The sequence below is a fragment of the Capra hircus genome, chromosome 12 (assembly GCF_001704415.2).
Source record: "Capra hircus breed San Clemente chromosome 12, ASM170441v1, whole genome shotgun sequence".
Classification (NCBI taxonomy): domain Eukaryota; kingdom Metazoa; phylum Chordata; class Mammalia; order Artiodactyla; family Bovidae; genus Capra; species Capra hircus.
Genome location: NC_030819.1, coordinates 70,060,927 through 70,072,137, shown reverse-complemented (window position 1 = coordinate 70,072,137; position 11,211 = coordinate 70,060,927). Strand labels below are relative to the sequence as shown.

The 11,211-nt window shown below is 50.2% G+C and overlaps 1 protein-coding gene across 2 annotated transcripts in view; it reads left to right on the top strand.

The window, feature by feature from the left end:
• LRCH1 (leucine rich repeats and calponin homology domain containing 1) overlaps positions 266-11,211 on the top strand; it is a 221,550-nt gene continuing 210,604 nt past the window's right edge. The window contains exon 1 of one of the 2 annotated variants that reach the window (XM_018056756.1): positions 266-1,745. In XM_018056756.1, the coding sequence (XP_017912245.1) occupies positions 1,454-1,745 (292 nt within the window). In that variant the 5' untranslated portion in view covers positions 266-1,453. The remainder of the gene's footprint in view (positions 1,746-11,211) is intronic. The other variant, XM_018056757.1, reaches the window with a different exon arrangement.

Here is an 11,211-nt window from a genome sequence, read left to right as displayed (position 1 = left end):
TAGGAATCAAGGGCTACTTAGCGCGCAGTCAGTGCAAGTGACAAGGATCATGCGGTACTTTAGATCCATCACCTTTCCGCATCCCCACTTAAAACACCATCTCCCCCTCCACCAAGGGTTGAATTATTTTTTTATTTGACCCGCATCCTCTTCCCCTAGCTAAGTCCCTCACAAGGTCGCTGCTCAAAACTTGGGTATAGAGTCTTAGAGAGATGGAACCGAAACTTCAGAAAGGAGGCGGACTTTATTAACCTTCCAACTGTTCTACTTGTATGCTGTCAGAAGTTCTGATGCCCCTGGTGTTGGTCTGGGCAGAAGGTGATTTCAACTGCAGACTGGGACGTCAGCTCCCATGCCCCACAGGGGCTCGAAGAAGCTCACAAGGTCACCTTGACGAATACCTGTGCGCAGGCTCCAACCCGGACCGAGTTATTTTATAGTTGGGGTCACTGCCTTTCTGACCCCTCCAGCTCCACCCAATTCCGGGCTCAGCCAGCCACAGCCAGCCCCTCTTCCTCACACGACCATGGGTTCTGTCCACCATAGAAACGACCTGCATCTTGAAAACGCGTTCCTTTCTGTGCCTGTACTTTTCTGCCATCGCTCAGAAACCCTCTGCTCCACTCCTAAGCTGTTCGCAGCGGCGTCCAGCCCTGGCGTTTACAGAAGGAGCGCAAGCCTGGAGTCCGAAGGCTCTCCTTTCAAACCCAGCTCCGCCTCTGACTGCCTGGGTGACCTCAGACGGGTTTCTTCACTTCCTCTGTGGGCTGAGGGAAACAATTTTTCCGCTCACGGGGTTCCCTGGATGCCTGAGATCACGAACGCCGACTACGGAGACCAGCGTCTGGCCCATTGGAGGTGCCCAAGTGCTAGGGGCGGGGGTCGTCTGTTAGCCTGATCCTACCGTGAAACACTGCCTCCGGGGGTTGGGAGGGGACTCGAGGTCAAAGAATCCGAATAATTCGCAGAATTGAGAGAGCCTCTCGCCTACCCCGTGATCTCCCCGCGTCCAGCCCCAAGCGAGTACAGGGGCAGCCCGGCGCCGGCGCGCGGCAGCAGCCGGGGCGGCGGAGGCAGGCTCGGGGCTGGACTGACGGCTCCGCGGGAAGGCGGAGCAGAGAGCGAGCGGCGGAGGAGGGGAGGGCAGCCGGGAGGAGGGCGCAGGGGCGGGAGGAGACACATGCGCGCTGCCCGCCGCCGCCGCCGCCGCCGCCGCAGTCCTTAGCTTCCCGGGGACAGGAAACCTTCGAGACCGCGCTGCCACGGCCGCCTCCGCCTCTCGGCTCCCGGTTCCGCGCGCCTGCCACACCCTCCGCCCCTCCTCCGGCATCTCTCGGCGGAGCGCCGCGGGGACTCGGCCCCGGGCTGTCGTCTCCCGTTCCGGGGGTGGGGGGGGAAGGTGTGACCTCCCCCCGCAGGAGCGGCGCGGCGGGGCGGGGGGGCCCGGGAGAAGATGGCGACGCCGGGAAGCGAACCCCAACCTTTCGTGCCTGCCCTGTCGGTGGCTACGCTGCACCCCCATCATCATCCCCACCACCACCACCACGGAGGAACCGGAGCTAGCGGCGGGGCCGCGGGAGGCGGCGGCGGCGGCGGGGGCTTCAACCTGCCCTTGAACCGGGGGCTGGAGCGCGCGCTGGAGGAAGCGGCCAACTCCGGGGGCTTGAACCTCAGTGCCAGGAAACTGAAGGAATTTCCCAGGACCGCGGCCCCCGCCCATGACCTCTCGGACACGGTGCAGGCAGGTGAGAGAGGGCCGAGCGCGGGCTGTGGGTGTGGGTGTCTGGCGGGCTGTCGTGCCTTCCCCGGCGCGGTTGCCAGTGTGAGATCTGGCCTGACCGGGGGGTCCAGCGGCCCGTGCTGTCCCGAGGCAGCGACCCGCGTGGGCGGTCCGGCCGGAGGAGAGCGGGGCTGCTCCGGGCCGCCGAGCCCGCGGGCGCGTGGGTCCCCCCTGCCGCTGCTGCGCCGGGGAAGTGGCCGCGGGGCTGGGACTTGCGGGCGCGTCGCGTGCGCGCAGTGGAAGTGGGAGGTTTCGGGCGGCTTTGGCCGCTTCCTGGGCCCGGCGCAGGGGCTGGGGACCCGGGCGCCGCGTCTGCGCCTCCGACCCGGGCGAAAGCCCTCTTTGCGCCGAGGCGCCGCCCGTCCGGGTTGGGAAGCCTCTAGACAAAGGTGGCGCGCCCTCCGCCGACCCGAGGGCACCGCCGCGGTCCCGCCGGGCCCCCCTCGGCGACACCACCGAGCGATCAGGCAACTTGTGCCCGCGGCTTCCTCTTCCTGCGTCTGTGTGAGGAGGGAGCGGCGGCTCTGGTCGCGAAATTGAATTGCAGCCGCTTCGCCCGGCTGTCCGCTCGCTGGTTCTTTGCCTCCAGCTCACCGCCCACGCGGTTTGGTCCTGCCACCGAGGCTACCTCTTACTCAGTAATCCGATCTTTGCGGGGGCCCTGGAAGAGACGGCAGGGTATACTTAAAAAAAAAAAAAAGTAATTAAAGTGCGCCGGTTTCCATCCGTGAGCCCGACAAGTTGTAACTCGCGCCAATGAGCATACAGCGTTTTCAAGTTATGTCATGTGTTGACATATTTCTGAGAGGTCGGCTTTCCCTTTGGTAGTTGGGAGTTACTGGAGCAGGATCTATAAACAGGAAGGAGGGTGGTGGAATGCGATTCGGGCCTTGGGATCCTGATAGAACTGCCTGGGTTCCCCACCGTCTGGTTTCAGTTCTTTGGAGGAGGGTTTGTATCTTGCCGCCCAGCATTTCCCAGAGCAGTGGGTACCCCATTTGGGAACCACCGATCAGACCTCCTGGCTGTCATTGCGTCACAGGCCGAGTGTCAGACCCCTGGGATCCTGGATGGCTTGACTGTCAGCTCCAGATCCTGCGGGAGGGTGGGGGTGGAGAGAGGGGGCAGACAGTGGCCTTTTGGAGCTAGATTCCAGCGCTCCCCTCTTTAATTCAATGGACGTTTATTAAGAGTCCTAATGAATATTTAGACAAGAATTCTGAGTTCACTAGAGGCAGAAAGCACTCTTTGGGGTCATTAAACTTGGCAGTTTGGATCTAGGGATAGTCGGGAATGGGCAAAAAGGAGGGAATTTCCAGAGTTGAGTTGTCAACAGCTGGGGAGGTTCGTGATCGGACCGCTTAGATGCAGTTTCTCAAGTGGAAGTTATTCCAAGAATTGCCTGAATCATTAACTTAGAAAAAAAATCCATTGTTAAGATGGACCTCCCTTTTGCAGCAGATTGTAAGGTGAGCTATGGCAGGATTGGATATGACTGCCAAAAATGTAGCTGGCAGGATATTTATTTCATTGGATATGAAAATGGAGCTGGCAGGACCAATAATAATCTGTGTCTGTATGTTCAGAAGGAGGCACTGAATAGTGTTTCTCTGCTTCTGACGTTTATTTCAAAGTTGGGTGAACTTGGAGTTCACCCTACTGGTGTTTCTTGGAGAAGACCTCTCCAGTTCAGACCTAAGAGTGTGAAGCATGGTGGTGTTTAAAACACCATTTCCGCTGTCCTCCCTTTGCTTGTTTGTGGTGAGCTGTGGTTGTGAGTTCTGCAAGTTTTTAATTTGAAACCTCACTTGCACATGTTTTGTGTGCAGAAAATGCTAACGAGTTAAATCTTGGAGGCTTAACCTTAGTGACAGTGAACTGAAAATGTTAGTTCCTCAGTCGTGTCTGACTCTTTGAGACCCCATGGACTGGGCCTACCAGGGTCCTCTGTGCAAGGAGTTCTCCAGGCAAGAATACTGGAGGGGATAGTCATTCCCTTTCCCAGGGATCGAACCTGGGTCTCCTGCTTTGCAGTCTTTACCATCTGAGCCATCAGGGTTAACTCCCTACGGACAACGGCAGTGTTAATTACGGGAGGAGGAATGTCACTGGAGTTTGTAGGAAGTTAGGAAAACTCTTGAAGTCAAGAGTAGTCAGGGTGACAGCTCCTTTACATGAAATTTCATGACCCAGATGTGTTAAAGAGTTGCTTGTGCAAAAACATTTTTGCCTCAGGTCAAAGCTGGGTGTAAACCAGTTGTGTTCTGCCCTTTGCTCTGTTTACCCAGAGCACTGTTCCTTATTTGGAAGAGCAAAACTCAAAATAAAGCAAGAGTTAAAATTACCTCCAGCGTGCAGTGCTGACATTTCCTGCATATAAAGAGTTTCAGAAGAGTGGAGTGTCTGAGTAGTAACATATACAATAAAGACAGTGGATTCTCTGGGGTTCATATTTAGTTTGCAGAACATAAAAGGACACACAAAGATCCTTAAAGACCTAAGATGTAAAAGTGGACTTTTTCATAAATTTTGTAAGACAGGGAGTGACAGAGAAAGCTTTATCTCCCTGTTCAGTTGTATAATTCAGGCCATTTGGTTTATGCCTTGTAAAAGTAACTCTTCTGGCAGCCACCCTAAGCAGAACTACCCTCTTGGGCAATGTAGCTTATCTGGCCAGGAGTTGAAAACCCGATGTAAACATGGAAATATAGAAGCCCAGGGCTGCTCAATAGATGTTTAAGCTCTGTTAATCAAATGCATACATCCCTTTCACAGGAAAAAAACCCAACACTCTCAGGCCTTCCCCCTTACTTTGAGCCAGTCAGTTTACTCATATTTGAGTGCAAATAGTTTGGTTGTCAGGATCTAGACTTCTGGCCGGTGAGCTGGGGAAAGAAGGGCTATGTGTTGGCACAGGTGACCCTGGCTGAAATGGAAGAAGAGCCACGATGAGCTCTCGGACTGGGCTCTGCATCACCCTCCTGGATCCTTGTGAGAAGCCCGTTCAGATCCTCCTGTACAGCTGGGGAGAGTTGAGTAATACATGCTCAAGGTCATCGCTCTACTTCAATGCTAAACCAGGGATGGAACCCTGATGATTTCACTCTAGCATGTGTGTTCTTGACCATGGTGCTAGCGGTAAAGAATCTGCCTGCCAGTTTAGGAGACTTACGAGATGAGTTTGATCTCTGGAGGAGGAAACAGCAACCCACTTCAGTATTCTTGACTGGGAAATCCCATGGACAGAGGAGCCTGGGGAGGGCTACAGTTGCAGTGAGTTGCATACGACTGAAGTGACTCGGCACACACGCGCACAGGGAAGGGGTGGAGAGGAGTAGGATCCAGGAGGCTACCTGGAGGCTCATTCAACCACCATTGGTTCTGCAAGTTCCCACCGAGCACCGCTCAGTGCCAGGCACTGTTCGAGGCACCAAGGATACAGCAGAGACCAACAGAGACTCCCTTGACCCCTTCTGATGGAGTTTTCATTCTCCTTGTGGGTGAGGGAGGAGATAATTGAAGAAACAGGTTTTGAAGGATGAACTGGGAAGACTTCTAGGAGATGTACGCTATCTTGATTTAGAAATATGCACACTGCCTTGTATTAAAGGTGACTTTCAGTAGCTTGTAAAATAGCACAAATGGTAGTAATAAATATGAACTGAAGCAGAAAGTCAGGTCTGAGAAAAAAGTACACAAATACATTCATTGGGAAAGCAGGCTTTTTGTTGTTGTTGTTCTAGTGCTGATTTATTAAATAGTGTCATTTGGGGATAAAGAAGTTCCAAAGGGTGTTTGTATGACTGAAATGAAGTGAATTGAAAAGAGGAGTAAGAAAAGAAAGAGTCTGTCTGAGGCTGATTGCTGGAGGTCCTGGAAAATGAAAAGGAAAATCTTGGATCCGATGCACAGAACAGTTGTTGAAAGCTGGTCGCATTAACGAGAGAGTGGGGTGTGTTATTGCTGATATCTTTTTGGGGGGGTGGCTGGAGACAGGAAAGGCGATATGGGAAGTGCAGGGCTTGCCCAGGCAGGAGTACAGATGAGAAATTACTCAGTGAGGTCCTGTGTGTGCCAGTGCGGGTGCTGGAGGAGGTGCAGAGAGTAAGACACCACAGGAGCACACGAGATGCAAAGTGACCTTTTTTAAAAGTAAAATCCCTGCGTCTTCTTTAAATATATATGTATGCATATGTAATTTTTTATTTATGTGTTTATTTGCTTTTGGCTGTGCTGGGTCTTCGCTGCTGCACGGCCTCTTCTCTGGTTGCAGCAAGTGGGGGCTCCCCTCCAGTTGCCGGGCGGGGGCTTCTCGTTGGTGGTGGCCTCTCTTGTGGCAGAGCATAGGCTCGAGGTCATGTGGGCTCCATCGTTTCGGCTCCCGGGCTCTAGAGCGCAGGCTCAACAGTTGTGACCCACCGGCTTAGTTGTTCCAAGGCATGTGGGATCGTCCCAGATCAGGGATCCAACCTGTGTCTCCTTCCTTGGCAGGTGGATTTTTTTTTTTTTTTTATACCACTGAGCCACCAGGGATGCCCCCTTTATTTTGCATCCTTTAATTTCGAAACAAAATGCGAAAAACGTGATACACAGCCTTCAATTCCCCCTGTCAAATGTGGGAAGGAACAGGGTTTGAAGTCCTGGTATCCTGCCTTAGACAGAAGGACAGAAATAAAACCACTGGACATCAGCAGAGGGGAGCAGGTGGGCCAGGCCGCCAGGGCTGCTGCTGGGATGGCCACAGGAACCGGGAAGCCGTGGGGACCTCAAGGTGTGATGCTGGTGGCACAGATAGACATTGTCTGCAAAATTCAGAAAAAAAGGTCATTTTAGTTAAGCTGGCTAGGAGAGACTCTGCTAGCCTGAGGTGGGGTTTGGGTCAGGTTTTGTAGGCTGGCTTGGTTGTGGATGGAAGTCTGCATGGACATTCTGTGGTTGGAAAGATGGTGTGAACGTGGGGCGTGCCTGACAGTCCGAGATCTGCTGTGTGTGCACGTGAGATGGGTGTTGAGGCCGGGACCTCTGGTCACGAGCTCTCACCCCACCGTCACCGTGCAATGGGGTGACGCAGCACAGGGCTCTTAGGACCCTGTAGGGTGCTGCGGATGGCTGGGGCCTGGGATATGTCAGCCTGTGGAACTAAGGCCCTGGTCTGTCTGCGACACCTCTCTCAAATATCTGCAGAGGCAAAGACTCTTCTCTGAGATTTGTGGCTTCTCTGTTGAAGCCTGAGTCCCCCTGCCCCACTCCCATTCTGTCCCAACTGAATCCTTGGGATATTAGCTTTCTTTAGTTACTGGGATGCACCCAAGACTTGATGAAATCTATCTGGTCTCAAAAACTATTCCGTACTTTTGGCCGTAAAGATTTTTATCATGAATGTAATGAAACTTGAAATCACATGTGTTTTCGTAGAACGTGATGTTCTTTTGTAGATACGCTTTGTTTCAAATTATGTTTCTGCTGTTGAACTGATTAGTCACTGTGCCGTAACGATCATTTATAGTGGTAGTCTCTCTCATTTAAGTGGCTCTGTTCATCACGTGTATTCTGACTATTAATACTTCAAAAACAAGGAGTCACAGCTTTTCCTCCCTTTTATTATTATTGTTGATCGGTTTCACCGTCACTAAGTTGTATCTGACTTAGTTTAATCACCAAGTTGTATCTGACTCTTTGCAACCCCATGGACTGTAGCCCGCCAGGCTCCTCTGTCCATGGGATTCTCCAGGCAAGAATACCGAACTGGGTTGCCGTTTCCTTCTCCAGGGGATCTTCGAGGACCAGGGGCTGAACCCGTGTCTCCTGCATTGACAGGCAGATTCTTTACCGCTGAGCCACCAGGGAAGCCCCGGTTTCACTGTGGTTTAGTCTTTCAATCATGTCCAACTCTTTGTGACCTAATGGACTATAGCTGCCCGGCTCCTCTGTCCGTGGGATTTCCCAGGCAGGAACACTGGGACGGGTTGCCATTTAGAGGACTTCTAGTAGTAAAAGCTGTTAGCGCTGCCAGGCCTCCGTGTGCCTGGTGGCTCTGCACCACAGCCACGCGTGCTCTCCCACGTTTGTGTGTGTGGCAGGAACAGTCTCGACAAACACGCCTGCATTCTCATTGCTTGCATCATGGGCTGCTCTTTATTGAAAAGGCAGGAACATGATAATCATGTTTCCAGAATAACAGCATACAACCATAGGCCATAAAACCTCTGGGAAGTTTTGAGCCGTGCCAGTTTATAAAGGTCAGCCCAGGGTTTGACCTTCATCGTTGAAAGTATTCCACCGGCTAATTTGTTAGTCACTGCGACATCTTATTTGTTTTTTTTGGTGAGTGTCAGTTATTAGGCAAAAATTTGGCATAACCCCATTATTTAAACGTTTTAACTTCAATTGTTGACTAAGAATTTTTTTTTTTTTTCAGTTCTGTTGCAACTTAAATTTTTCATACTGTGGTTTAGCAGTTCTATGGTTTTAAGCATTTAAAGGGTAAGGTACCTTTTGAAATCCATGTTAGTGTTGATTGGTGCAGAGGTTAATTACCTTTGCTCTTGCTGTCCTGCTGATGTGAACAAAGGCTTAGAAGTTGTTACTCAACTTTGTCATTACTTATCAATATTTAAACACAGTTGCTTCCTTCTTTTGCGTGTGCTTTTCTGTTTTCCCCCCTTTTTCATATCTACCTATCTATATCTATCGACCTGTATCCATAGATATAACTATTTACCTATACCTATATCGGAGAAGGCAGTGGCACCCCACTCCAGTACTCTTGCCTGGAAGATCCCATGGATGGAGGAGCCTGGGGGGCTGCAGTCCATGGGGTCGCTAAGACTCGGAGGCAACTGAGCGACTTCACTTTCACTTTTCACTTTCATGCACTGGAGAAGGAAATGGCAACCCACTCCAGTGTTCTTGCCTGGAGAATCCCAGGGACGGGGGAGCCTGGTGGGCTGCCGTCTATGGGGTCGCACAGAGTCGGACACGACTGAAGCGACTTGGCAGCAGCAGCAGCAGAAGTGTATTTATATGCCTGTATTAATCAGTATATATCTATATACTTGGGCGTCCCTGGTGCTCAAACGGTAAAGAATCTTTCTACGGTGTGGGAGACTTGGGTTCGATCCCTGGGTTGAGAAGATCCCCTGGAGAAAAGAATGGCAGCCCACTCCAGTATTCTTGACTGGGAAATCCCATGGACAGAGGCGCCTAGTGGGCTACAGTCCGTGGGGTTGCAAACAGTGGGACATGGCTGAGCAACTAACACACAGACATACACACAGATCTGTATACTTATATCTATATACATTTATATGTGTGTGATTTGCTTAGCCAAAAAAGAAAGCCCAACTATATTTACATATCCGATGCCTTTATTTATGTACAGTTTATAAGTAGTGTGGAGGCATTTACTATTGCTGCAAATTTCTTGTTGTATGAAAGTTTTGTCGCACCAAATTTTTCATTTGCTATATAAATTTCTTTGGCTAGAGATAATAGGTATAAACACTTTTTATATTTATGCTGGGCAGCATTTACTCTCTCTTAATATCTTCCCAAAGTCATCTCCTCCTGGTGCTGTGTTGAGTCCGCTTTTCCAGAGACTTGGCGATTTAAGTGGCAGAAATGCTATGAACTCTGCTTAAGGTGCTTATGGGGTCGTCGGTTGGGTCACATGACTTGAGCTTTTGTCTGTGCCTCACAGAATTCTGTTTGTGATGCTACTTGCTGGATTTGGCTTAGCTTTTTGGAAAATTAGACTTCTGCCTTAGAAAGGCATTGGGGAAAACTGGCCTGGGCTTAGGTCTGGTACTGCTACCACGATCACGATTTGTGAGCTCTTTCAGTGATGATGTCACTTGTTGGAATTCAGGTGATTTGGAGTTAACTGTGATGTTTATTTCAAATATAAAATTATGTGTGTGCTCAGTCGTGTCTGACTCTGCGGCCCCATGACTGTAGCCTGCCAGGCTCCTCTGTCCATGGGAGGATTTTCCAGGCATGAATACGGGAGTGAGTTGCCATGTCTTTCTCCAGGGGATCTTCCCGACCTAGGGATTGAACCCGTGTCTCTTGCACCCTGGCAGATTCTTTACCAATAGCACCCCCCAGGAAGTCCCTATCATAAAAGGCTTAAGGATGTAAGACCTGAAACCCAACTATATTTACATAGCCGGTGTATAATTTATAGGAAGTCAAGAGGCTTCTGTCTTATTGCTACTATTTTTTGTGTGTGGCATGGAAGGTTTTTTGCAGCAGAATTTTCAGTTGCTATGATAGTTCAGAGAAGTTTTTGTATGTATGTGGTGTGAATTGTTTAACCGAAAAAAGAAAAAAGGCAAGAAAGAAAAGAAAGAAAAAAAAGAAAAGAATGGTCAGGATTCCATGTAAGCCTTAGGCCTGCCAATAGAGACGCAGGCCTGAAGCGCGTCTGTGTTCTCTTCATCTTAATTTCAGAGTTCAGTAATATTGCTTCCATATACTGTAGTAAGAAGTCGTACATTTGGAAACCATCTGTTCCCACAAAGTAATTCAAAAATCGACTGAGATTGTTTACATGGATAGAAAGTCGAAGAACTGTGAGAATTTGGCTTCTCTTGCTTTTACTGCAAGCAAGTAGAAGTGAGATGCCTTTCTCAAAGTCAGATTTCTGGGTGTGCTCCTACTTTTTCCTATCTGGGTACTCCACTGGCCATAAAGGAGGGATACTGGGACCAAAAAAAAAAAAAAAAAAAATTGGAGACAAGCAGTGTTTGGTTTGCATCATAGAAATGTTTTAATTTGGGGTTGCTGAGAAATTATTGCTCCTATGTTCATAGGAGATTGATACTGAGCCAGGTTAATTTATGGTACCTGGAACCCTTCCAGAATGTTCCAGGGTCAGGATTTATGATTTTGGAAATCTTCTTTGATATTTGCTTTCTTCCTTCTGCTGTGCTACCTCAGTCTCTTTGCTGGTGGGGCCCTAAGACCTTGTGACTCGAAACACAGTCCGTATCTCTCTGACCTAGTGAGCCTTGAGGTTCCCCTTCACTGTTCTCCCCAGAGGGGCAGAGGGAAGCCCCATCTTGGTTTTCTTAATCCTCTGGCTTCTCCTGTGGTCTTGCTTTTGACAGCTAACCTCTGCAGCTCTGGCCGTGGAGTTTTGCCACCCAAGATATTCCTCTGATGTTCCTTTAAAAAAAAAAAATTCTATGTATTTATTTTATTGGAGTCTAACTGCTTTACAATGTTGTGCTGGTTTCTGCGGTACCACAGTGTGGACCAGTTCTGTGGATGCATATGTCCCCTGCCCCTTGAGCCTCCCTCCCACCGCCATCCCACCCCTCTATGTCCTCATTCTCTCTGCAGGCAGCCACGATGTGTTCAAAGATAGCATCTCCCCTTGCAGACTGCCTGACTTGGCCTTCCTTCCCATTGCCCCATTTCCCTTTTCC